This window comes from Opisthocomus hoazin, chromosome 6, assembly GCF_030867145.1.
Source record: "Opisthocomus hoazin isolate bOpiHoa1 chromosome 6, bOpiHoa1.hap1, whole genome shotgun sequence".
Lineage (NCBI taxonomy): Eukaryota > Metazoa > Chordata > Aves > Opisthocomiformes > Opisthocomidae > Opisthocomus > Opisthocomus hoazin.
The window spans coordinates 4,547,682-4,575,148 of record NC_134419.1 but is presented as its reverse complement, the minus strand read 5'-3'; the positions used below and the strand labels follow the sequence as shown (position 1 = coordinate 4,575,148).

The 27,467-nt window shown below is 40.1% G+C and overlaps 1 protein-coding gene across 3 annotated transcripts; it reads left to right on the top strand.

Annotated features, from left to right (window-relative positions):
• The first annotated feature begins 453 nt into the window (after positions 1 to 453).
• On the top strand, positions 454 to 27,467 carry HOOK1 (hook microtubule tethering protein 1). 3 transcript variants are annotated; one of them, XR_012764371.1, is made up of 23 exons: positions 454 to 579; positions 6,678 to 6,763; positions 8,414 to 8,486; positions 8,810 to 8,860; positions 10,331 to 10,463; positions 11,380 to 11,447; positions 12,545 to 12,607; positions 13,510 to 13,593; positions 16,457 to 16,623; positions 17,237 to 17,377; positions 18,679 to 18,880; positions 19,128 to 19,238; positions 20,081 to 20,168; positions 20,252 to 20,312; positions 20,925 to 21,065; positions 21,600 to 21,687; positions 22,475 to 22,509; positions 23,083 to 23,165; positions 23,619 to 23,719; positions 24,054 to 24,155; positions 25,272 to 25,340; positions 25,437 to 25,841; positions 26,836 to 26,911. XR_012764371.1 is itself a non-coding variant. In XM_075424378.1 (22 exons), the coding sequence occupies exons 1-22, from the start codon at positions 529 to 531 to the stop codon at positions 26,992 to 26,994; spliced, it is 2,157 nt and encodes a 718-aa protein (XP_075280493.1). In that variant the 5' UTR covers positions 454 to 528; the 3' UTR covers positions 26,995 to 27,467. The 3 variants fall into 3 exon arrangements, 1 of the variants encoding a protein (XP_075280493.1); XR_012764372.1 differs by lacking the exon at positions 26,836 to 26,911 and adding an exon at positions 26,653 to 26,670; XM_075424378.1 differs by lacking the exon at positions 25,437 to 25,841 and having other exon boundaries at positions 26,836 to 27,467.

Genomic DNA, 27,467 nt, shown 5'->3' with positions numbered 1-27,467 from the left:
ACGGCCCGCCCGCCCCCGGCCTGCGGCAGCGCCTGTCACAGCCGAGGGGACGCCAGGGCGGGAGGAGGCAGCGGCCGCCATGTTGGGCCGGAGCGGCCCCTCCCCCGCCGGGTTCGCGGCGGCGGAAGGAGGGTAGGGGCTGTGCCCGCTGACTCCCCGGCCCACGCTTCGCCCCGGGGGTGGGTCACTCGTCCCCGCGTCGCCCACGCACCCCGGGGGTGGATGACCCGTCCCGGGGCCGAACGGAGCGGGGGCGGTGGCTCGGACCGCTGAGGGCAGCCGGCACGGCCCCACCCCTAACGAGCGGCCCCTCCGTGATTGGCGCGAACAGCGACACCCCCTCACGCGTGACTGGTCAGGCCCGCTGCCACTCCCGGGCGTTTGAAGGCATGGGCGGGTGCTGACGTGTCCGTCCCGCCTCCCTACGCAGGAGGTGGGCGCCGTGCGGAGCGGCTCGGGCGGGCTGTGCTGACGCGGCCGCCCTGCGCGGGACCGGCCGGCGGCGGGACCGGGACCGGGGCCGGCGCCATGGAGGCGAAGCCGGCGGAGCTCCCGCTCTGCGACAGCCTCATCCTCTGGGTGAGTGGCGGGGGGGGGGGGGGGGTCCCCGCTGCCCCGAGGGGTCCTCCTGAGACGTGGGGGGGAGGGGGCTTCCCGCGGGCCTCACCCGGTGTGTTGGGGGGGGGGAGTTTCCTGTCAGGCCCCCGGAGCGCGGCGGCCCGGCCCGGCCCGGCGGGGAGCGGTACGAGGGCGCCCGTTGGTCTCTCGCCGTTGCCATGGTGACGGCTGGGGGAGGCGGCGCTCGGCGCCCGTCGGCTCTGCGGGCCCGGCCGGGGCTCCCGTCAGGCGCTGTGCGGGCGGGGAGCGGGGCTGGCGGCGGTGTGGCTGCCGGCCTGGCCGTAGCGGTGGGGCCTGCCTGAGGAGCCAGGGTTTCACAACGGGTACCGGGTTCTTGCGGGCGCCCTCGGAGGGTGGCTGTGGTCGTTTGATTATCCCGTAGGCCTGAGTAGTGGTTCTCCAGCAGTGGCTTCGGTGTGGAAACTGCTCGGTAATGAACGACAACAGTAATAAATACATGCAATTAACTTGAGTTGAGAGGAGCAGAAACCTCAGACCATTTCATACCAGCTTTCAGTTGGTTAAAGCCTTAATTACGGTCGGTCGCAGCACACCTAAGTGTGTGGTATTGCCCGTGCAAGAGCCACCTGTTTAGAACCATAAAATCATTTGGGTTGGACAAGACCTTTAAGGTGTCCCTGCCCGTGGCAGTGGGTTGGAACCAGATGATCTTGAAGGTCTCTTCCAACCCTAAACCATTCCATGATAAGATCATCGAGTCCAGCCATACTTGTGCAGTTCATCAACCAAGCTTCCTTTATTTTCATCCCTTGTTCTTTCCAAGTTCCTTCTGCTTCCGTGTCTGTAATTCCACTCTTGCAGATAGAAGATTTTTGGTGAGACTGTGCTCTGCTAAATGGACCTTGTGCATGAAATCTTGGCGGGGAAGACCGCAGTTACCTGGCGTGAAGGGTTTCACTAGCAATAGCAGGTGTTGTGCCTATGTGGAGTGTAAATCGGGGAAAGAAGGGAGGGATTTAGAAGCATTGTGGAGATCCAGGAGTGAAACTGGCAAAAGCAATAGCAGCAGCTACCAGAGTAGATGCTCCTTTTACTTTCTACATGACAGTACAGAAGTTTTAACAAGTTAAAGTCTGTAATAAATCACTGAAGACAATTTCTTCCCTTTCTGCCCTCCATTTTCCTTTTAGTGACCTTGTATCCTTTCAGTGTTTTGCTGGTCTTTAGGATTTCAGTTGTCTTATGCTTACCTTTCTGGAGTTGGCTATCTTTTGTCATTAATCTATGTGTATTTTTCTTTCTCTTTTTTGGGCTCTTGAACTTTGTATTTTCCTCTCCATAGTCAGGTGAAAAGAACTCCATCGTGATTCAATTGCAAGATAAATCAATGCACTTCTGAGCGCCGTCTCAAAATCCTGTCAGCAGTGCTGAACTCTCTCCTAATTTTACAATTCCTGCTTAAAATATTTTAAGACTAATTCTCATTTTTAATATCCACATAGTGCATAGCTGTACTTATATCATGAATCTTAAAGGGAATGCTAGTGGAACTTTAGCCTGAAACTGAAAGCGCTTTGTGTAAATGAACATCTAATTGTGTGCCTTCAGGTTTTGTATACAGCACTCAGCAGATGCATTGCCAGATTCACGTTTTTAGATTTAACAGCCTGTTTCTCAGACCTGCTTTACAACTTAGTAGGAAGCGACTGTTTACACTAAGATATGTTTCAAACATCCTTTCCACTTGAACTTTGGTGTGAATAATAGAGAGAAAAAAAAAAAGATCTGGGGAGGGGGGAATGAAGTGTTGTATATCTGAAGAGAAATGGGTTCTAGAACTCTCTGTAGTTCTAAAGGTTTCTCAATTTATTTGCTCGTTAATATAGCAAAGAGATGCTCCTGATCTTTTTCTGTTGCCAGATCTTATATATTTTTTTATTTTAGCAAATTCTGTATTAGAAAATGTGCATTGTCCAGAGAAGGAGGAGAATACCAATAAAAATGTATATCGATTCTGCAACCCAGGTGTCATTGAATTTAATGTTTTGAAGATGTTACGGGAAAACATAACGGAGTTAGATTCAATTGTAGGGCAAATGTATATGAGTTTGCAAGGAAAATTGGCTTAAGTAATATCTGTTAAGACTGAACTCCCGAGTCTGTTGCAGAAACTATGTTCTAAGTCAGCAAGATAAACTTTAATTGGTATACGTGAAGTGAACCTTAATATTTTCTGCCTCTGTGTAGGAGTGAGGTGATAAGAGTAGCAGCAGCAGGCCTAGTGATGTAGTAGTATCTTCTGAATTTAGGTGCCATTACAATAAGTGTTTACTGTAGCAGAGAAAAATTTAGTTGAATGTCTTCTGGTATTGTACTGCTCTGAGGCTGCTTCTGTCTTTGTTGCCAAGCTAGAGACCAGATGTGCGGTAGTATCGTAAACAGAAAGCTTTTTCCGCAGTAGATGTGCCCCTTGTTGGCACTGGCAGCATTAGTAATGTTAATTCTGCCCAGTGGCTGAGTTACTCTGTTAATATTCTGGGATTGAGAATGGGAATGTTTATTGTTACTTTAAAATCTCTTTGACTAACTCTGTAAAACTTCTGTCCCTAGAGAGAGTAATCTGGCTAAAGAAATGGAGAACCTCAATCTTGCATCGTCTGTATGAAACTGAGGGCATTCCTTCCCAAGAGTTAGACAGGTTGATTTTTGCTGGGTGATATGAACAGTCTTGCTTCCTCTGCAGCTGTTTGCTGGTAGAGCCTTCAGCAAACCCAGACAAAAGGTATTAAGTGTTATGTGTTACAAAATTGTATTTTCAGATATATATTGTGAGGATAATAGCTGTACGCCTGAGAGAAAAATACTTGCTTCACTTGTAGCAGCAAGTGGCAGGGTGTGTTTAAGCTAGATTCACAAAGTTGTTTTCAGCATGAATAGTAGCATGTCCTTGAGGCTATATTTAGTAAAACTAATCAAATTTGGAGGAAAAAAAAATTACTGCTGCAGTCCTGAAGACTATGGCTGCTGCTGCCAGCCTCCTCCCTGTGCCTAGTACTTTCATTGGTTTTGCAAGTACAGTAAAAATCTGTTTTGAGGAAATGATCGGGCATGGAGTTTGAAGAACCCATAATTAATACTTCTACTCTCGTATTATTTCTAGGTGCTTATGTAACTTTTAAATGTATGGAGAGACTTAAAACTCTCAGCCCTGCTCTTTGCTTAATTTTAATTAGCTGTTTCTGTTCTGGGAGATGCTGGCATGCATAAAGCAGTGTTACATGTCGCAGGGTTTTCTAAGGCTTTGTTTACCTGCTCCAACAGGCTTGGGTGAAATGGTGGTACCTGTATGTAGCCATTTATTTGGTTTACAAGGGTGTATATCCAAATGGCAGCATCAGGATATTGTGCCATGAAACTCTGAATTCTGTAATGCTTGCTCTTGACTCGTAAGCTTGCGTGCCTGTTCTTGCACTGGCATGAAGGCTGCTGTAGTGTTAGAAACCAGTGCTGTCAATCACAGCTGCTTCAGTTTGTGGTGTTCTACTTAATCTTTTATGTAACCTACCAGGGATTACTTGCTGTAATACAGGATTTTAAAAACACTTTTTGAATTGAAAAAACAAATAGAAAACCCCTTGCTCTGCATATTGTTCTATTCTTGGCTTGATGAGACTATTTTTGAAGCAACCAACCAAATATTCAGAGTATATGGTCACTCTTTACAAACATAGAGCGGACAACAACTCCCCCCTCAAATTCACAGCTGTAGCCTGTGCTTTTACACTGCTCTGGTCCAGGTAGCTCCTTTGCCCAAACACACTTGACAAGGTGACCAGTGACCTCTGAAGAAACTTATGTTTCACAGGGTGTTTGGGAAAGCCCTCTTGCAGATGGACAGGTAATTTAGGGCATTGTAAACGTAGTAAGTGTATGGAGTCGGTTTTCACAGTGGACAGAGATTATAAGCATCTGTTCCTGCTTCCATTCTATTCCACATATCTAGCTTTTAATAGTATTAACAGCAAACTTTCTCCTTTCTATTTATTCGTCATGGTGAAGAAGGCTGAACTTAAGAGAATTGCTGATGAGCTCTTATTTTCCTGAGTAACTATGTGATGAACTGACATGTGTGGAAATGGCTCTCTCGCCTACAGTAGTTCTGAGCTGATTGTGTTTTGGGGAATAGAATATTGCAATTATAATAATTATAATTATTGCAATTATAATTAATAAGAAGATATGAGCTTGGGGATAGTTTAAAAATAAATACACAGTATCCAGAATGGAGAAACGTATTTTAATGTTGAGGTAATCCCATGCTACAGATTTTAAATGCAGGAAAACCAGAAGACTGAGAGAATAAACAATACTTTCTCATGGAAAGTATGGAAGAGCTTCCAAGATGAGAGTTGGCTGAATAGAGGAGGACTGTTGTTCCTGGGAAAGACACAGTGGGAGGAGATGGGTGTGGTGCAGGTTGATATGTACTTGAGCTCCTGGGGAAGAGTCCATTCACCATCCACACAAGAAGCGAGGGAGGTGAGGCAAAGCTAGCAGGTGACAGACTCTGAGAGGAGGGGATGTTCTGCAGAATGTCTGGATGCTGAGTTTGTGACTGCAGAAAGTGCCTCAGCCAAGTCTGTGGAAGAGAAGTTTGTTAAGGACTGTCTGTGCTCCATATGTTCTCCAAGACACAAATCCCTGGAGCCTGTTGGAGCATTTTGCAGGGTTTGCAGTCACTTTCTACAATCTGTGGAGTGACCTGAGGACCTGGGTACCTCAGTGTTTCAAGGCTTTACGCATGAAGCAGGGAGAAATTACCAGGGCAGCAGAAGAGCTGCCTATGGATGTGTAATAAACTAGTATTATACACCAGGTTGATGATGGGGTTCTTACGTATAGAGCTGTCTACTGGGTGTTTGTTGCAGTGCTCTGTAAGGACGTAGGCATGTTGAAGGTATCTGTGTCATTTGAGTTGCTTTTGGAGAAGCTAGCTGCAAAACACTTGAGCTATTAAATTTTTTTCTTTAGGATAGGGGTTGCATCTTGTTTGTATTGTCCTACTACAGAGGGACTTAATTGTACTTGTGCCGGGAAGCACCAGTTATAAAGATTGCATATGACAATTCATATAGAATAGGTCAGGCAATTTATTATAAAATGCTTCCATCTATAATCTGTTTTTGTGATAGAGGAGAAGAGTGAAAACTGGGGCTTTGCTGCTTAATCTTTAGACAGAAATATGTAGGTGGGGTAAAACTGCATCCAGCCCTGTGTTTAAACACGAGGTAGTGTGAAGCTTGGAAAAGAACAGGAAAATATGCATGTATATAAAATATAAATATCAGGAATAATACATAAATAAAATACGATTACCAGGAAAAGCTGTATAACTTCAGGTTATAGTAAAGTTTCTTGGGTTTGTAGCAGTATTTTGACGTTGCGTATTTACATAGGAACATCTTTAGACTAATGTTGGAATTCCTGAATTGCAAGGAAGTATGTTGCCAGCTCACAGGACTTGAAATGGTTCAGTCATTTTCAGCTATCTTCTTATCCCTAAAGTGTGCAGTAGCTCTGAGACAACTGTCTTTTGCACTATTTTTGCATAAGTTTCTCCCTTCCATTCTTAACCCAAAATAATTTCAGCAGTCTCTGTTGGAGTCGTGACTTCTATTACTAAATACTTGTAGTAAAAGACTGGATTTCCCCCCACGCCCCTCAACTTTCTCCCCTTGTTCTGATGCCATTTTTTGTTTAGGTAGTAGTGTTCAGAACTATGTGCTGCAGCATAATTTGAGGGATGGATAAATATTATTTTAGTTTCCCAAGTTGGTAATTTGATTGACAATAGAAGGACTAGCGTGAAAAACCAACGAGTGGTGGTACTAACTTTTTAAGCTACTAGTCATAATCAACAGTCACAAGTATTGAGATAATTGGGTTGTCTTAAAAACTGCAGATTTCCGAAAGGATTTTGGCTCCCTCAAGGAGAAAGACATCTTGCTAAATGCTTATGCCTTAAAGAGGAAAAGCGTAACTGATTTCCTGTCCTTCTGCCTGTTGAGTGAGAGAGACAGAGTTTTTTTCTGTTTTAGTTGCAGACGTTCAACACTGCTGCACCTTGCAGAGATGTTCAGGACCTGACCAGTGGAGTTGCCATGGCGCAGGTACTTCACCAAATGTAAGTTGATACTTAAGTCTGAAGAAGAGGTATTTAATTTCTTGAGGTTATGTTTGACATGCATAGTTGCTTTTAAAGTACACAGAAATTTAGAGTGGACAGTTTATGGCAGAAGAGAAGATATGCCTTTGTATTGTTGTTTTGGGGATGATATAATAGTTGAATAATGATGTGACAGAATGGAGAAGGTGATGAGGAGATATTCTAATACTGCAGTATTAAATTCATACTTAAAGGTAATTGGACAAGAATGATATTATCTTTTTCACTTTTCCCATCAATACTATATCCATGAATATCCATGCTTCAGGAAATATCTTCCTCTTTGGAAAGAGGAAATAGAAGTTCAAAAGGCATGTCTTTGTGTTCTCTTTCTCTTGGGATTGCTCAGTTGATTTAGATTTAAGTTCTAGGATTTGAATGATAACTTCCTGTTCGTGTGGAAAAAAAATATGGGAATTCAATGGCAATTTTCTTATTAAGAAGTAATAGTTTGCTAATCAAAGGAAAAATCATTCCTATTTTATGGGTTTGATGACAAATGGTGCTGGGCTGAGCGACACTAGTTTTGAAAGCTGCAGTTACTTCAGAGGGTTGTGACACAAGTCTTTTGTGGAAAGGGTATCATGCTGCAAGTCATCACTGCAATTTTATTGTTGTTGTTACCTCAGATAATGAAGGAGTTCTGAATTACCATCTCCTGCTCAAACTAGATTTTTGATTACTAAGAAATGACTTAAACACCACCCCTCCAAAAAAACCCAATCAAACAAACCCCAAAAAAGCGCAAACCGAGACACCCACCCCACCCCCCCATCTGCTTGAAAAAAATATATGTGTGCTGTGCAAAGACAGAGCTCGCCTTTTTCCTGGGGCATGGCAAAAATTGATTTAGGATTGCTTAGTGAAGGTTTTGCTGAGTGTCACGTCCCATGTGTTTGTGCTACTAGGCTGTCACAGGCTCTGGCAAACTTCTTTACAGCCAAGTTGATTGATATGCAAGTGGGGATAATAATAGTCTTTTATTAGGTGCTTTGAGGCCAATCAATAAACAATACAGTGTAAAAGTTAAGAGATTGTTAGATATGCTGTGATTGTACTGCTCAGCAGCTCAATGTGTGTAAACACCTTCCTCAGCAACCCATCCTTATTTATGCTGGCAAAGTGAATATACTTCTCCCTAGGGGAACCAAAAACGTATGAAACATATGAAATACTGGTAGTTAAAAATGTTTTTTTCCTTGATAAATGCCAGTGACAAATTGTGGTGAATGCTGGAAAATCCAAATGTACAAGAGTAGGTGCCATACTTAATGTCAGCACTAGTCAAAAGAGGATGTTTCTTTACATCATTATGATCACTTTGTTGGGTTTTAATAACTCAGCATGACAAAGGCCTGCACATCGCTGTGTTCCTAGCTGTAGCTGGCTCAAACATATGCAGAAATTCTTCCTGCCCTGGAAGGTGGGGTCTTAATGGAGCCAGCAGGATTGAAGTTTCCTGTGGCATAGGTATGACTTGCAGTCTCCAGGAATTCGTGCGTCGTTAGACACTGTAGCCAATCAACTGATGGTTTAATACTGGGAATGTAGTATCTTATTTATTATAGTCTGTGCTTATTGATCTTTAATAATTTAATTTTATTTCAGAGATGTTGCTTGGTTTGATGCATCTTGGCTAAATCGCATTAAAGATGATGTTGGTGACAACTGGAGAATAAAGGTATTCAAAACTGAAGTTTGTGAAACTTTGTGGGGTTGCATGTTGTCTGTCCTGAGAGCATCCGGCAGTCCAAAAAGTACATAATTAGCTCAGACTCTTTTACGTTATTTTAAATGAACTTGAACAGTCTGTTGACAGTTTAAGTGCCTTCTAACATTGTTGCGTGGGGATTTTCTGTTGTGATATATCTCTTCCCCTGTCATTATAGGCTGCTTTCATAGAGCTGCTGTGTAAATGTTTTGTTATAAATTATAATTTAATTTTATCAAAGTTAAGGGTTTTAATAAAAGTGTGTAACCTTATCTTTCATGTACAATGATTAGTTCAGTAATCTGAAGAAGATACTGCAAGGAATTATGGACTACTATCATGAGGTATGGAAAAAGCAGCAATTTTTTTGTTGTTCTAATCATTATACATTACAATTATTGTCTTTGTCCCCCTAGCTTTTATTTTTCTTGGCAAAGTAATTTATTCTGAGGACTTATTTGGCGGAAAGTATATGATAATTATCTGGTTAAGTGGGAGGTCTGAGTCAATATAAAAGTAATTTGAGCAAGTGTGTTTTAGGTAAGACTCTTGGAGTATAATCTGGAGACCATGTCTCCGTTGCCCAGATGAATGTCATAAGGGCTGAGCTGCAGAACTCAGCTGTTGATTTCTGTGCATGCATTCATGTTTGCTGTTGTCTAGTGAAGTTTTAATCCTTCTGTACACAACAGGTTGGGCAGCTCTAATCTAGATATTGTGATACTTGGAAGTTTGGAGATAAGTTACAAATCCTCCTGGACGTAGTGAGGACTATAGTTTGTTCTCGCTTATGCGGAATGAGTACGGCAGACATAAAAGGATACTGTATTTTGAGTTCAAAAATTCAGCAATCTTTTTTTTTTTTTTTTTTTTCAATGGAGCTTAGTTACAGTTATGTAAAGGGTATGGTATAGAAAAACTTGCCAGATCATCTTATGCCTTCCAGGTCTCACCTGGTCTTGGCTGGGATATCAGGTGCCAAGCCCTTCTGTATTGCCAGAAATGAGGTGCTCTGGCAAGCCCAGAATTAGAATTTCTTTAGGCTTATGAGGATTTTTTTGAAGGATTAGGGAGTGACTGAAAATAGAAACATTTTTAATTCCTTATTTTATTATGTTGGTAGAATAAATTAATTCTCTCATATTTGAGGTCTAGCACAGGAGCTTTTAATTTACTACCATAGCTTTTTCTTGCACAAGTGGTCAGTTAAACCCCCAGGTAAAAGACTTTCAAAACTTGTGGTTTTGCCAGAACAGTTTATAGAACTCTTACTAAAGTGCATAACTTCATTAGACTAAATCATAGGTGTTTTGTAGACAGCATTAAGAAATATATGCTTTAGATTAAATTTAGGCAGATTCAAAGAAAAATCTGAGGTGCCAAGTATGGTAAAAGTCATTGGCTAGCAGTGGCTGGAATACCCCTTCCCCCAGACACACATCCACACTGAGGGACAGAGACTGACATTTGGAATGGTCTTTGCTGGCCAGGGAGAGGCACAATGTGTGACATCTGAGTTTCGTGTATGAAACCCTGTAACAAATGAGTTAAGAGTATCTGCTTTATCTAGGTCTCTTCAGATTTCCTAATCTGTTACTGCTATCTATGTACTGTCTCGTAAGCCAGTATTTTTAATGTGTATCTCTGCATCTAATGTTTAAAACCTTTCCCTTCTGTAAGTTTTACGGTAACAAGCTTATTAATAACCATTTTCTCTGGATGGCTTAGTGAGTCCAGATTTCTTATCTGATACCATATTTTCATGTCGTACAGGAGTGGGAGTCTACCTTCTCTCTCCATTTTCTTTTTTTCAGTTCTTGGGTCAGCAGATTTCAGAAGAGCTTATTCCAGACTTAAACCGGATATCTGAGAATTCAGATCCCACTGAACTGGGCAGGCTACTGCAGCTTATTTTAGGTTGTGCAGTCAACTGTGAAAGGAAACAAGGTATGTACTACCTAAATCTTTTCACTAAACAGCAGACTGCCTCAGGTGATTGTTAGGGTGGAAGAGACGTAGAAACTTTTTCCTCATGTATCAGAAAGTCTCTACTGTTAATACGTTGCATGCCTGTTCTGAAACTGGAGTTCACTTAAAAGCAGAAAATCTATGGGAAACTTCTGTGAATAAAACTCAAGCTTTGTTCAGGGTAGGTTTAAAAAAAGATACTCTGAAGTCTGTGTGTCTTATACTTGTTAAAATATGTACCAAGCCCTAAAACTTACTAATGAAATGCAAATCGAGCAAAGTAAATTAAAAACTTATATTAGAAACTGCCTTTTGTTTATCTGCAGAGGCTCGAGGCTGAATTAGTTGAGTTTTTCTCTCACCTTACCAAAGCTAATGCTCAGTGCTCTGATGGCTAAGGAATCTTCAGCACATTAGTAGGATAGGTGTGATTCCTAGGTAGTCTGAAATGACTGCATCAAAGAGTATTTGGGAAGTAAGCCGCCAGACTGCACTGGGAATGAAAATGCTAGCAACTGCTTTTTTCCCCCGTAAGTTTTATTTATTAACTTAATTGCAATCTTGTTGACTCTTTGTATATAGATAAGCCTTTCCATACATAGATGTATGTATGAAAAAAGAACCATGTGAATACAGGTATCTTAATCTCCTTGCTCTATTATGTATAGTATAAGTTTGTTCATTTAGGAGATCATAATCTCTTATGCTTATGCACCATATTACTGGATAATAATGTTGCTGGGTAATGGTAGTGCTCTGTATGAAAAGAGCACTACCTATTTTGAAGAGGCTTTACAGAGAAATTTCTTCTGAATATTTCTGTGAATGTTACGTCATGTTACTCAAGCCATGAAGATGAACATTGTCGTGAGTCACTACAAATTTTTTTTCACAGAATACATACAAAATATCATGACCCTTGAAGAGTCTGTTCAACATGTTGTCATGACTGCCATTCAAGAGGTAAGTAATAATTCATAGCCTAATGCTGTCAGATGAGAAGTCTGAATATTCATTTGCTGATCTTGGTGAATTCTTCTGTCTAAGCAAAGATCAGGGAAGACCCTAACTACTTCCCTAAATAATCTGGGAGGATCAGGACCAAGAGACCCCAGACCCTAACCTAGGGGTTTTGATTTTAGTCTTGTATGCCCAAACATACAACTTGTGGAGACAATAAATGCTGAAGATTTCCTGGTTCACACAAGAAACGTATCTAGTTGCCAGCTGCCGATTATACTGGAGTCAGGTTCTGAAATCTCTGTCCCAGTGCTGTAGTCTTGGTCCCGAAGTTTAGCTGATCGTAAATGTTTGTGGGGCTACATTGCTCTGACAGACCAATCCAGCATCTGATTTGCAAACTCCCGACTGCATCTCTTGTCTTCTTGTCATAGTGTGCTCCCCCTGCTATCAAGGTAACAGTGGAATTGGTAGTAGGCTTTAAAACTTAAATCTAAGTTGACTATGTAGTCTTTAAAGCTATAAATGCCCTATTGGGAAGAATATATTCTTAAGCTTCTTGTTTGTTGTATTCTGACTAATCAAACTTTCTTTCTGAAGAAGGTCTAGAAATAATACTCTAATTCCTGAGTATGAAGTGAAGACCTTCAATTACTGACAAACATACTGTGTACATCCTTGTACTGGAGATCAGCGAGAGCTGTGTTAATGCTCCCATTGTTTGCTTAATGGCAATTAAAGTGAACACAAAGAAGTGTGATAACTATTAAATTAAATGTGTGAAATCCTGTCCTCTGGTTCACTCTATTTTAACTGAACGAGAGGGTAGCAGTAACTTCAACAGATCAGATTCATGCAACGAGATGGTACTGTTAATTTGGTTAATTTGGGGAAGGAGGGGTAAAAAAAGTAATCTTACTCTATTTTTTTTTAAATCCTTTCCCAACCGTGAGGTGGTTTTTAAATTATTATTAATCTGTTTTGATATGTTGAAGGGATGGAAGGACAAGATGGAAAATACAATTGGTACTTGGTAGACAATGACTTTACAGATATTTAACTTTAATTGAACCTTCTTTTCCTGTGGCCTCTTTGTGTAGCTCATGAGCAAGGAAGTAACGGGTCCTTCCACAAGTGATGCATCAAGTGAGATGGAACAGCAGGTAACTGCCTAGTATGTGTTGCTCTTGTAGTTCAAGCCTGTACAAGAAGTTCATATCTTGCCATCCCAATATGAAGAGGAGGGCTGCTCTTCCTCTCCAAAAAAAGAAAAATAACCTCAGCTATAAATTGCGCACTTTAGTCGTCTGTCTGCACAAACTGCTTGGTCTGTCTTCCGCTTGGAGCTGATCCGATTAAATCATACTGGTTCATAAAGGACAGAGCAACATGCTGATGTAGGCAGAGAATGCACAATAAAGTAGTGCTGTTTTTCAGTGCTAATTAAGTGAAAAGTTACATGCTATTTTACAGTTTCTTTTTAAAAAAAAATGCAGCGACTGCTATGTCGTCTTCCTGGATGGGATAAAACTGGCCAGTGCACACCTACATTGCAAGACGAGCTAGGGGTACATCAAGGCTCAGCCATGTCAGGCTAAATGCTTTGGGTTATTTTTAAGGGGTTATGAAAATTCTTGATAACCTGAACACTGCAAGGTGTTGCACATAAAATGAAGTTGTCTTTAAAAGTACCTGCCCATTAAGGGGCATTGCTATTTCTATTTGGAGATGAAGGGCGTTTGATTTAACAAGCAGGGATTTTGAGATTGTGACAACACGAATGTTGCTATGTTTGGTTTTGTTATGCTTTTAGCCTAAGTTGTTGTGTTGAATATGGGTGTTACTCTGAGTTTCAATAATTTACTTATTGCATATGGTAGTTATTTAAAATGCAGGTGAAATGAGCAGAGATCCAGATCTAACAGTGTATATACAGGTTTCTGTGTCAATGTGTGTACCGTCCTTCCTGAATGTCTCCATTGGTTATGCCAATTGTTTTGGAAGCTAGAACTGTGAGTACTTTGGATATGGGCCAGAATGATTGACTATCTTATTTTTTTAAAAGCTTAAAAAAGCTTTGGAAGATCTTCAGGAAGCACTAGCAGAAAAAGAAGAGTTGGCACAAAGATGTCAAGAGCTAGATCTACAGGTAAGAAACAGCAAGTTGCTTATTGCTATAATGTGTAGTGGTGCTGCTATTAAGATGCAGAAATTCTGAAGGGCAAAGTGAATTTTGCGTTTATGTAAGATTCTATAAGAATTCTTAGCGTTTGGGGGGGAAGCAATCATTCTGTACTCTGAAATGCAATTACTGGAAGTAGTTTTCTGATGGAAGTGTGAACTGAGGTCCTGTGCCGTCATCTCAAAGGTTGTTTGGTCTGCTAGCTTTGTGTTTACCGTTAGTAGCAGGTAGTCATCAAAACAGTGTTATCAGGGCTTTAAAAATTGCCCATTTCATTTTTAGTCACTGCTTACTCTAGTCTTTTGAACTGTCCGAAATATCCAGTTCATGTAATAATCGGTCAGTAGATGTAGTCCTAGGAAAATGATGCTGTTTTCAATAGGAGTTGATGAAAGACTAAATAAAATCTGAAATTTGTCTGAAATTTACTGATGTTTTCTTGTGCACGGTTGCAACATGGAGGATATTTCAGGAAACAAAAAAAAAAAAGGAAACTAATAGATCTTGCTGATGGTTTTCAAGCCACTGATCACAGGGCTGCTTTTGTTTTTAATGGATGTAGAAATTAAGTCAGTCTTTAGAAAAAGGAGAGAGGATTTAGTAATACACAGGAACTTGCATTTCAACCAGCTTTTTAAAGAAAGAAGAAAAAAATTAACTGTAAGTCTAATTCCTCTTTTATTGGCACTATAATCTGAGAATAGGAAGAGGTTTATCTGGTAAAGCAGTTCACCTCAGATTTGATTCTGTGCAGAGAGAACATTTGGGTGGCATCTGCTTACAGAAGCCAGAGTGCTATAATGGCTATGTGAGCCTTTGAGGTGGGGGGGAAAAAACCCACCACGAAACCAGAGGCCTATTTTACATTTCTTACAGGTAACAATGACTGAAAAGGCAGAATACTTGTATATAAAGTAGCTCATAGCCAATTGCTATGCCCAGGAAGCTGTTGTTAGAGTTGAATTGATATTTCATTTACTTTTTTTCATGAGGCAGTAGTAAGACTTCTTATTGAAAGCAGAGATCTAAAAATGCTTGTGAGTAGAATCTGCAGGAGACAGTGATTTCATTTAAATGGGCAAGAGGATTGATTTGACAGTGGAACTCCCAGATTAGTAGTTAAAGAAGTGCATTCACTGTTGAAAAGCTCTCACTTCTGGAGGTGCCGGGATAATAATTTACTTGCACTTTCTGCTTCCATTAGGTGACTTAGTCTGTCTCATTAGAGAAGTCCCAGGCTTTCTCCTGTCTCCCACAAACTTCTTTTGAGATTCCTCTGTTAATTAATGATAGGTTACATAAAGCCAGTTGCTTATAGCATAGCATGGGCCAGGTGAAGGCATGAAAGGTATTCAAGGGAAGGGTGCTGCTGAGTGTAACCGGATCAGTTAAGGACACCATTGCTCTCTTAACACTGTGGCGTGTTTTTAAAAATCTGTTAAGAATTTGTGTTGACTTTGACACCATTCCTGTTATGCTGAAATAATAGAAGAGAAAGCTATCAGAAAGGAATAGAGAAAAGATGAAAAACTTGCTCTGAGCTGTGTGATAGTGTTGTTGTTTTTTAAGTCTGAGATGGGTGTTCTTTTAACATAATTCTAAAAGTGTGAATGTTGTGTGTGTTGAAGGAGTGGCTGAACCTTGAACAGGAAGTATTATGCTGAGCAAGGTGCAGATATGCTCTCTACCCACAGGTGTTTGTGTGTGCATGTATATAGTAAAGTGACATCTGGTATGTAAAAAGGAGCGTACCTGGAAGGCCAGCATCTAATGAAGTGGTAGATTAATGGCAGTTTTGTTTCTTACATTAGTTTGACTGATAGACTTTTAAATTACCATTACAAACAAACTGTTTCTTAATATTGCATACTTTAGGTTATATCTGATCTTTTATCTAATAATGTCAACATGATTTTTTAATGATTTTATTTAATTTAAGCCATAATACTGACTGACGCTTCTCATTTAAACTAATTCTTAATAAATTCACTTGTAAGGTCTCAGTCTTCCTTGATATTTTCCAAGAGTATAAGAAAGGTAGGTTTTCTTTATGATTCAGGAAAACGTAACCTGAAAAGCACATTGTCCCTGTTTAAATGCCAGTTGACTAACACATGCTACATGCTCTTATGTTTGACAGGATGTTAAAATTAACACCACAGCTTTCACTAGAAAAACTTTAAAGGTTCTATCCTTTTAATCCTTCCCCATTTTATGGCTGTTAATATACTTACTGTTTCTATGAAGTGTTGTATTCTCATTTGCTTAGCTGTGAACACTTTCAATATTAAACTTGTTTGATTGTTGCAAAAACTGCATGCTCTATATGAAGCTGTCTAGGTTTTTTCTTTTGCGTGTGTGCTTACTAGCTTATGGCGCCTGAAACTGCTTCTTGCGCAACCATTCACTGCTGAGCGCACGGCAGTACTGTGTTAGTGTGCTAGCCAGTGCCATCCTGCTTTTTATTGTGAAGTACGAGCAAGATGGGGAGTACCTTTACACCAGTACTTCAAGGTGGTTTTTTTTTGTACGGCGTCCATGGTACCCTTTTTAATAAAAGTACCAGTTTCTCTCCATATCACGTTGTCTGCCTTTACCATGGTTTCAGTTACAAAAATTGTCTTTTTCTAGAGGGTCTTTTCCTTTAGTGCTTCATAACTGTCATACACTAAAGCATCTGTATGCTCAAGTATGCTGTGTAAATTACATTCTAAAATTTCTGAACGCTCAACCTTTTTCATAAACTAATTTGGTGATGTATTGCTGTCTTGCTTTAGTTCTTTCCAGTTGGACAGGTCTTACAGTGTTGATGCTGTTTTATCTGCATTAGGTGGCTGCCCTCCAGGATGAAAAAACCAGCTTGATGTCAGAAAATGAGGTTATGAATGTCAGGCTAGAGCAATTAGATTACTCTCTTGATGATGCAAATACTGTGGTTGCAAAAAAGTATTTTCATGCACAGCTGCAGCTGGAACAACTGCAAGAAGAAAACTTCAGGTATGAAATGATTTCTCTCAAAAATCCCTCGCTTGTTCTGTCAAATATATCCAGAGAATTTCTGGTACTCTTTCAGGACTTTCTGTCTCAATTTCTTGCTCTAGAAAAGCTTTCTAGTATTGTATAAACCTGTTTTGAAGACAGTCCTTACCTTTAAAAAGGAAAAGAGTGTGTTACTTGTAGAAAATATTACTTTATAATTACAATATTCTAGCCATTTGACACTTCAAAAAAGGTGATGGAAAGCAGAAAATGAGTGCTGAACTGATTTGTGTGCAATACAAGAAAAAAATCCCTGAAGGCCCCCCCAGATCACCTTATCTCTTTACGGTACTGTTTTCTTTTATATATTAGTCTTTCTTCCTGTGGTCCGTATGGGAGAAAAAAAATCACTTTTTGTTTCATCCCTTGATATTGATATGGTAAAATTGCAGTACACAATCCATTATGATTTAACAGGTAGACAAGAAAGTGTTCCAATGCTACAGTGTCATTTTTCTGACTACTTAATAGGTTTCTTTTTGTCTTGTTTATTTTTGATACTTCTAGTACTAAATGAAAAATATGTAATAACAATGTGTTCTTAACAGAGTTCTTGTTTTTGATGTCATAGGCTTGAAGCTGCAAAAGATGGTTATCGTGTGCATTGTGAAGACCTAGAAAAGCGACTGATTGAGCTGCAACACAGAAACAATGAACTAACCTCTTTGGCAGAAGAATCTAGAGCCTTGAAAGATGAAAATGATATTCTTAGGTATGTAATAGAGATAGCTCCCCACACATACATGAGGAGGATTTAATGTTGAAATCCAAGGCCTGGTATTTAACAAGTTTTTTTTCCTGAGATGTTAGTTCTGCAGGTAGATCTTATCTGAACGAGAGCTAAAATAAGTGTTGGAAGAGGGCCCTTTGTCACAGGAGAGATGGAGTGCAAGCTTTCAGGTGTAGCCTCAGTTGTTTGCATAAGAATAGCAACATGGAGTTTTTCTGTGAAGCAGGCTTAGTGAATACAAAAACTATTCTTCATGTGGGATGGAGGGTGAAGGTGTGCAAGAATTAAGAAATTTTTATGGGGGTATGTGTGTGCGTCTTCTGAAGGGGGCAGTTGTGTTGGCAAGAGGCTGCCTTTCCTGATGTCGAAAAGCATAGATGGAGGTAGAACTTTGACATAACTTTTGGTGTCAGCATTCTAGGCTAGATTTAGGTTAGCAACACGATTACCAAAATGAAGATGAGATACACAGTAACCTCAATGAGAATAAAATTCCAGCTTGTGTAAAGTAAATTAAATAGCAGACCACCCAAGAGAAATCCAAAGCAAATCGTAATGCAAAAGCAGGTCTGCTATTCCTAAAATAGCATGAATAAAACATGGGAAGAGAAGTGGTTTCAGGTGTTTAACTTATAGTTAAACATTATTCTTACATAACATCTGAAACAAATCTTAACTGTAGATTTTCTTCCATAATTTTCTTGTCCTAGCTTCTAGTGATATGAGATGGCGGATATTAAATGTATGTATTAAAATTAATCTGTGTACTTGTGATCCAAATATTTTCTTACCATGTAGATTTTTGTTAATGCTGGTAATTCTTGGTCCTATCTACTAAGGATCATTTTCATAGTGCAGTTATGTTCTAATTATGTATAATTATGTATGACCCCACAATGAGAACATCTGCATGGTTTTCCTTACCAGGTAAAACTACTTTGAGATGACTGTCTAGCACAGGACGCTGGGGTGCATTTACATTGCACCCCACCGAATTCCCTAGAGATATTTGACACACTAACCCTTGCTTGTACTTCTGGCATATGAATGTCAGTCTTACTCCCGCTTAAAGCCTCTGGTGATTTCCGTTTGCATAAGCAATCTTTGCATAATGCAAGTTCGTGTTGATTATGCATTTAAAAATAAAGCAGTAAGGTTGAACTCTGCTGTTAAGCACGGTGCATCACCCTATGAAAATAGCTTGAATGTGCACGAAAGCAGAAATTGACTTTTTTAGTCGTTTGAAGTAACACACCTTTTCTGATTCCCGTTTATACTTTAAGGACTACTGCAGACAAGGCAAGTAAGCTGGAATCAACTGTTGAGGTGTATCGTAAAAAGCTACAGGATCTGAATGACTTCCGCAGACAAGTCAAATCTCTGCATGAAACCAACATGATGTATATGCACAATACAGTCAGTCTGGAGGAGGAACGGAAGAAAGCCAATGTAGCACGTGCCCAGCTAGAAACCTACAAAAGACAGGTAAGGCTACATCTATACCTAAGATGTTACTTTTTCCTCAGAGAGTCGTTTGGCCTGAATAAAATAATTTTAATTATTTTTCAATGAAAAACATGAACAGCTTATTTTAGCATCTTCCCTCCCCCAAGCTTGGAGGACCAGCTGTGTGTTTTGGCTGAAATGGGCAGGAGTGAAGGTTTTAACATAGCTGTTAAAGGTAGCATCTTGCAGTGTGTGTGTGCTGAATGTAGTCTTTTTTTACGAAAAGGTCCAGGAGCTTCATAACAAGCTGTCTGAAGAATCAAAAAGAGCTGATAAGCTAGCATTTGAAATGAAACGACTTGAAGAAAAACATGAAGCTTTAGTCAAAGAAAAAGAGGTAAATCTCTTGAACAAGAGTTTCTTTGAACACCTAATTAATCTCTCTGAAATCACAGAATCACAGAATGCTAGGGGTTGGAAGGGACCTCTGTGGGTCGCCCAGCCAACACCCCTGCCAAAGCAGGGTCTCCTACAGCAGGCTGCACAGGACCTTGTCCAGGCGGGTCTTGAATATCTCCCGAGAAGGAGACTCCACAACCTCCCTGGGCAGCCTGGGCCAGGGCTCCGTCACCCTCAGAAGGAAGAAGTTCTTCCTCATGTTCAGACGGAACTTTCTCTGCTTCAGTTTGTGCCCATTGCCCCTTGTCCTGTCGCTGGGCACCACTGAAAAGAGTCTGGCCCCATCCTCCTGACACCCACCCTGCAGATATTTATAAGCATTTCTAAGGTCCCCTCTCAGCCTTCTCTTCTCCAGGCTGAGCAAGCCCAGCTCCCTCAGCCTCTCCTCATAGGAGAGATGCTGCAGTCCCCTCCTCATCCTCGTAGCCCTCCGCTGGACTCTCTCCAGTAGCTCCTCATCTTTCTTGAACTGGGGAGCCCAGTACTGGACACAGTGCTCCAGATGGGGCCTCACTAGGGCAGAGTAGAGAAAGGAGGAGAACCTCCCTCGACCTGCTGGCCACACTCTGCTTAATGCACCCCAGGCTGCTTGAGGAAAACCTTCCCAGAAGTAGTGGTGCCATAAAAATGAAGTTCAGCACCTTGTGTTTGTGTGTATACACGTATAAAACATAAAATATGTCTTCAAATGTGTGTGTGTCAGTACTATTCCTGATTAATGTTATGTGGTCTTAAAGTGGTGCAGCATGACTTAATTCCATCTCACATCTGTCTTCTTAGAGACTGGTGGTACAGTGTGATGCATTGAAGGAGACAAATGAAGAGCTCCGATATTCACAGATGCAGCAGGATCACCTGAGTCAAGCAGGTACTGCTTTATCTTCAGAGGCTTTATATGTATATTAGTCATTTCTTTAAGTTGGTTAAATTAAATTTCCCATGCAATTTCAGGTGTATCTCGTGATAAAAGCCACGAGAATCTTGCTGCTGAAATTCTACCAGTGGAATACAGGTAAGACAAAAAGGTTGAGGCTGTTTTGGGATTTTCATGGGTGGGGCATAATATTGTCTCTGTGAAAGTTCAATGTTTTCAACAACAGGACTCTCTATCCCACTTACTCCTTTCCCTCCGTGATGCTTGTCTGGATCCTCAAGTAGCTGCTAATATTTCCCTGTAGCATAATTACTTAGCACGCTTTCTTAAAAGCATACTGGATTTCTGTATATCAAGTTTGGCTTGAAATATCCTTTTAAAGGAGCGAAACAATTCTTATCTTGCCGGTGTCGGACAGAATAAATAAATAATACACAACAACTAAGACAGAACAGCTAAAGGCTAGCTAATACTATTTTTAAAGACGGGCAGAGTAAAACATAAAGGCTCAACAAAATCTGGGTTTGGAGTGACTTAATTTAAAACTTTGTTCATATCTCTGAAACCATTGTGGTGTTTGAAAATCATAACTTACCTGTCAATAAAAAATTGCATTGTTTCCCCAACTGTATCTTAAGCAGAAATTGTGTTGCTCACTTCAAGGTTGGGGGAGCAAACAGTATTGTTGTCTCCTACTCTTAATCACCTTTTTCTTGATTAACAATGACTTTTTTGTTGTTTTTGATTCAGAGAAATGTTTATTCGGCTGCAGCATGAAAATAAGATGCTTCTATTACAGCAGGAAGAATCAGAAAACCAACGTATTACTGAGCTCCAGGAGCAGCTGGAGCAAAAGCATCGGACGGTGAACGAACTAGAAACTGAGAAGAGGTGATGGGTGAAAAAGCATCTTAAAATATAGCACAAAGTGATTTCTGGACCTTCAGAGCAGCCTTATGTCTTGCATCTGTAGCGTAGCACTGTGCAGGAAGCCAGTCATCCCTTATGTCTTGCATCTGTAGCGTAGCACTGTGCAGGAAGCCAGTCATTCCATCTAGAAACAGAACATCCAGTTCTGTTTCTAGAACTTCAAACTAATCATGTTTGAACACTGGCATAGGGTCTGAATTTATCAGTTAATGAATGCTGACAGTACAGTTTACTAGGAGGTGGAATTTTGGGTAGTTATGTTTTCTCAATTTAAAACGATTCTAGGACTTCAGTTATAAAATGTTTAATAAAACTGCCATGTATTTGTTTCAGCAGAAGTTCAAGTCAAACTAAAAGAATTTGAAATGTTTCTTTGTGGCTGAAGTCCTGCTGGGTAAACCCTCTGAAAAATTTAGTCAGACATGAAACAGAAAAATCTGTCTTGTCTGTTGTGATCTGTTTAGATGGGTAATAACTGTCTTTTCCTCCTAAAAGGCTAGATGAAGAGCGTATTGGGGAGTTACAACAGCAGGTTGAAGATCTGCAAAAGACTTTACAGGAGCAGGGATCCAAGAATGAAGGAGTAAGTGAAAGTTCAGGCTTCTTGACCTTGGAGACAGCTTGCCAATTTTGTTTAAAATCCTTCAGTGTAACATCAAGTCCTTTGCTTAGATGTGCCTCTTATTCGGTGTGTCTAGTACTGGTAACTAGGTAACTAACCAGGATCCTGCTTCGGTGTTTTTGGTTTTTTTCTTTAATTAGTTTGAAATGCAGTAGTAAGAGTGAGCAAGCTCTGAAGGCTGTTTGGGTCACCCAGCCCAGGGTCCCCAACCCAAACAAATGCACACCTCTTAAAAGACCTTGCAAGTAAAGATCTTAAACAGTTGAGGCTGTTCAGTGTATTCTAAAAACACTCTTCTGCCCAAAACCAACTCCCTCAGACTGCATGACACAGACTTGGCTCCACTGTATTCAGAGGAGATGAGTTTAGTCTCTATAGTACAAGAATCCACAAGACCCCCACTCCAACTGCATTTCCATTGAAAAGCTTATGTTTTACGTGATTCCTTCCCTCATCTGCTTCTTTAAGGAACTGAAACTCATCTACCTTCTGCTTTTACATTTAAAAATCTCGATTGTTACCATTAAATGTTGGCATAGTGAGAAGGGTAGCTCTAAAGGAAAAAGAAGCTGGAATTGGTATCTGTAATGCAAAAAATGAATGCAGATACGGAAAGGCCTGAAAAAATGCAATTTTGTTAGGATTTATTTGGTTTGAGTTCGTTAGGTGTGCTAAGTGTTCTTGGCTTTACCATCGCATGTTGTGAAATGCTGAAATATAACTGAATTTTAACTCTTTCCTTTCACAGTCTAGCAACCTGAAGCAGAAGTTGGCAGCACATATGTAAGTAAGGCACTTGCACCCACAATAGCTTATTTATGCTAGCTAATTTGACTATGGTAGCACAGAAATTGCTGAAGTCATTGTAGGGAAGTCTTATTTTTAAGCCACTGGTTTGAGAACCATGCATGTAGTGAGTTCAGCGTCAGCATTCAAATTTTGTCTAATCTGATCATGATAGTGTTGTAATAGTATTATCCACCTAGCTATCTCTTCATCACCAATGGCATTTTAACTGTTCTGGTTCTACAACAGACTGCCAAAACCATTACTTAGTGGACTCAAAACTTATTTCATTCTTCTGAAATAATTCCATCCATTCAGTAGATGTAGTTCCTGCTAAGGAGATGCTGGAGGTTCATTTTTTTGTTTGTTTGTTTCTTGTTTTAGATAAATGAGACTCAGTTCAGAAACTTTTATGGTTCTTCAGAAATAGTATTCCTGTTTAAACTCCAAAGAATTGTCAGCGTTTAAAGTAATTGTTTAAACGTTTCCACCATCACGTTTCAGCTTTCAGCTCTTAAAACTGCATGGAGTTATTTGAGCTCAATCCTTAGCCCAGCCTTTTATTTGTAGGGAAAAGCTGAATGAAGTTCATGATGAGTTACAGAAGAAAGAGGCTGATCTTGCAGAACTCCAGCCTGACGTTAGTCAGAACTGTAAGTTGTTTTGTGTGTGGGGTTTTTTTTGTTTTTTTGGGGGTTTTTTTGAGACTATGTTAATTATCTTCTGAAATTATTCCCATAGCTCCTGGGCTATGGGATACTTCTTTGGATAAGGCTTTCTGCTACAGCTTAGATTTAAACCTGAAAGGGGTATGGGGGGGAAGGTTTTCCTGCACATGGTGGTGGGCAGGAAGAGGTTCATGAGGGCTGAGTTTTGTTGTGCAATAACCTGCAAAACAGGAATTCAGGGTCAGGCGGGAACTTAAGGTAAGACTGAAACAGGAATTCAGGGTCAGACGGGAACCTACGGTAGGACTGAAACAAAGAAAAGAGGTTGTGTAGTAGCTAATGAGTTTATTTGGAGGGTGGTTAAAAGAACACAGAAGCCTTGAAACTACCGTGTCTGTTTTTATTTTGTATGTCTTTATTGATAATTTCTGTAAATAGCTCAGAAGATTGGAGAGCTGGAAGCAGCTTTGCGAAAAAAAGATGAGGATATGAAAGCAATGGAAGAAAGATACAAAATGTACCTTGAGAAAGCAAGAAACGTGAGTGGCATGTTTCTGAACATACATCTTCCTCCCTCATAAATTGTTAAACAGATTTGAGTTCTGACCCCACCCCAATTAAAATTAAGTAGCTGCGTGTTGCATTTTTAGTCAAATTGCTCAACTGTAGTCAGTTAAGTGTATGAGAGAGTGGGGTTTAGGCTAAAGCGTGAAATGTATTAATGATTCCTGTGTATCCTTTGATACCTCGATATTTTCATCTTCTGTGGTACCTTGATGTACCCTGTTTTTGTATTTCTGCTGTGAGCAAATGAGATGCGGAGCTGTTGAACGTCAAACCTGACTTGTAATGCTTTTGTTTTGCATTGTACAGGTGATAAAAACCTTAGACCCCAAGCTAAATCCAGCATCAGCAGAAATTATGTCGCTCAGAAAACAGATAATGGAGAAAGACAAGAAAATTGAAGCACTAGAGGTAAAAACTTAGATATATTTAATTATAACTTCTAATATATTCTGCTTTCCCTGATACTAGACACTGAAGTTACTGTTTCCTAATGATCCAGTACACTTCAGCGCTGCATTCAATTAGAATCTGCACAGGCCATCAAACCTAGATATTTTTTGTTTGGCTTAATTAACCTTGTATATCCTAGTATGAGTCTGTCAGATCAGTTTAATTTTCAACAGTGTTTTTCAATGTACAACTGAAACACTGATTTGGATTATTTCTAAACCCTCTGAAAAGCTGTAAGGGAAGTACTTTGTAAGGCTAATGGTTTTGCCGTGTTACGGTAACTTGTACAGAGCTGCAGAGTCTGACCTTTTTCAGCAGTGATGTAACTTAGTTTGTATGAGGGACTAGGTATTTGAGCAGTGACTTGTTTAATTTGCTAGACCTCTGATATCAGTGGCTTCATGTACTGGAGTTCTTGAAACTACGTAGGAGAGTAAAGCCAGTTAATTCTGTAAAATGTGCTTGGCTGAAATCCTGAAAGGATTATTGACAGTAGTCCAAGGACCAAAAAAATATGGGAAATGCTGCATTCAGTTTTACAGCAATATTGATGGGACTGGTTAGAACCATTACCTGAGCAAATACAAAGTTCCTCAACATGAGTTAGTAGGCTGAAAGGTCTGACTGCATAAATGCTGTGGTCTCAGGTTTCTTCTATGTGTATGTACTAGGGAAGTGTACTGTAGAACAGTAATTCAGTAACATGATACGAATATTCACCCACTAGGGGTACGTTCTTGTCTGTTGACTTTCAGGTGAAAAAATTACTAAATTATTTACAGATTTTTTTGATACACCTTAGACTTTCATGTTCCACCCCCCTGCCCCCCCACCCCCCCCCAAAAAAAAAAAGTTTCTAAGTGTAAAGTTTTTAGCCTCTTCTTGAAGTAGTCTAAAATTTCTCTCATAATCATTTATGGAAGTATCTTTATTTACACTTCTAAGCCTTGTAGTTATTTTACATATTTAAGCACTTCTGCTGCATGTGTTTGTTTCACTTAATGGACTGCACAAGTTTACGTAGACTATTTCTGTGTTTTAATTGAGATTGTCTTCTCTATTGTCGTCTTGCAGGCTGAATACAAACTTGCAAAGTTATGTGATTACGAGGAAAAGCTAATTGTAACTGCGTGGTATAACAAGGTGGGTCAGAAGTTCATTTGTTGGTATCTCAAACAGAAATACATTATGCTAAGTGTGATGATTAACTCTTACATTGCCTTTTTTATTTCTTTCTAGATTCACAATAAACTGGTACATAAGAGAGAAAGCTAGTAGTTTAGCTACTTGTGACAGAAAAATCCAACTTGCAGATTGGCGTGACCTTATGTCTAGAAGCAGGGAACTAATGAAAGGAACAAAGCTAGAGAGTTACAGTTTAAAAAGAGATTGCTTTTCCACTTGCTGATCCTGACTTCAAGCCAGAATCCAGCATTTCCAGTCCTATTGAGATGGAGTCACCATCCCTGGAGGTGTTCAAAAAACGTGTAGATATGGCACTTCGGGACATGGCTTAGCAGGCATGGTGGTGATGGATTGATGGTTGGACTTGATGATCTTAGGTCTTTTCTGACCATTATGATTCTGTGATTCTAACTTGAGAAATAAAATACCAGCATCAACATTTTTGATAGCAGCATAAAGGTAAAATGATTTAACAATCAACTATTTTATAAAATTATTTTATTATGTTTTCTGCTTGTTTTCTGTGCTTTGAAACAGGAGACATAAAATTTGGCATAGGCCATGACTTCCGTCTTAGTAATGTACTACTCACTGCCATAAGCTTCCATCCGGATTTAGCAGGCTAAATTCCTGAATGTTCAATGGATGTTTATTGTTGAAGTTTTTGGCCTTGAGACAAAGGGAGGCAGTGGTTCAAAAGATTTCCAGACTCCTGCTTTAGATGTTCAGTGTCTTTATCACAGTATTTGTGAAATAAATCCAGAGCCATCTTCTTATCCTGCACCAGTGTTGCAAAGGTTGCTAGAACGTTTCATGTTAGATTGCTGTGAAAAGGACTGGAGAAAGTTGTTCATATGAAGCAGTGCTTAAATAGAGTTTCATAACAAAAGACTGGAATGGGAAATCAAAAAAGGAAAGTAAAATTAAAAGGCTTAATAAAGGAACAACTTTACAATAAGCTAAAATTAGCGCATTCTGTGTGAATGTGAATTAATCTTATTTTCTTCGGCCTTGGTGTATAGAATTACCATAGGATCATAGAATGGTTTGGGTTGGAAGGGACTGTACAGATCATCCAGTTCCAGCCTCATGCCATGGGCAGGGACCCCTTCCACCAGCCCAGGGTGCTCAAAGCCCCGTCCAACCTGGCCTTGAACACTGCCAGGGAGGGGGCAGCCACAGCTTCTCTGGGCAGCCTGGGCCAGGGCCTCACCATGCTCAGAGTGAAGAAGTTCTTCCTTGCATCTAATCTAAATCTGACCTCTTTCAGTGTAAAGCCATTACCCCTTGTCCTGTCACTACGTGACCTTTTACGGCAGCGAGAGGGTGTGTAAGAAAAACAGTGAAAGAAATCGTGCGCATATGGAGTAAGCATGAGCTTTGTGTATGAAAAATGGCTGGCTTTTTTCTTCCACTTTTGCTATAGTGTAAATGTTATTTAACTCGTTTGCAGAGCTTAACTCTTCAGAAGCTAGGTATGGAAGCAAGACTGGTTGGCAGTAGTGGTGCCTGCAAAGATGGTCCCGGATGCTCGTTCCTAGCTCAACAACGTCATGTCACCAATACCAGAAGGAATCTCACTGTTAAAGTACCGGGTGCAACATCTGATTAAACTACAAGGACCATGAGGAAAACTGATATGCTAAAGTGTCCTTAAATGTTTTATAGCTTCCACTGTAATTACTTGATGAAAGAGGAGGTTAGAATGGTGGGCAACTGCAAATTCAACATCAGAACCTATCAAGAAGTGATTAAGTTGGTCACTAGTGTGTCCAGAAGGTAGCACATAGTTTTCCAAGTAGAAGTAGATTTAAGAACTGCAGTATGTATTTACAAGCACAATTTAAAAGATTTATATATGCCTTCAGAATATATTGTAAATATAAAAATTGGCATTATATATTTAAAACTTTATTTAATGAGTTTGGGCTATAAGGTTGACTTTCATAATGAGACAATGTTATGCAAAAATGTACTTCAGGAAACTGGCAATATTGGGCATTTTTACTGGTCTGTTTAAATTAAAAAAATTGGTACTATGTTTTAAAAAATGCTTTTTATAGAATAAAAAGTACAATTTTAAAA

Excerpts from the sequence above, each read along its gene's own strand:
- HOOK1 (XM_075424378.1), top strand. The coding sequence starts at position 529 with ATGGAGGCGAAGCCGGCGGAGCTCCCGCTCTGCGACAGCCTCATCCTC. Across the intron at positions 8,487-8,809 it reads GTGACAACTGGAGAATAAAG|TTCAGTAATCTGAAGAAGAT; the intron begins GTATTCAAAACT and ends TACAATGATTAG. Across the intron at positions 25,341-26,835 it reads TAACTGCGTGGTATAACAAG|AGCTTAACTCTTCAGAAGCT; the intron begins GTGGGTCAGAAG and ends ACTCGTTTGCAG.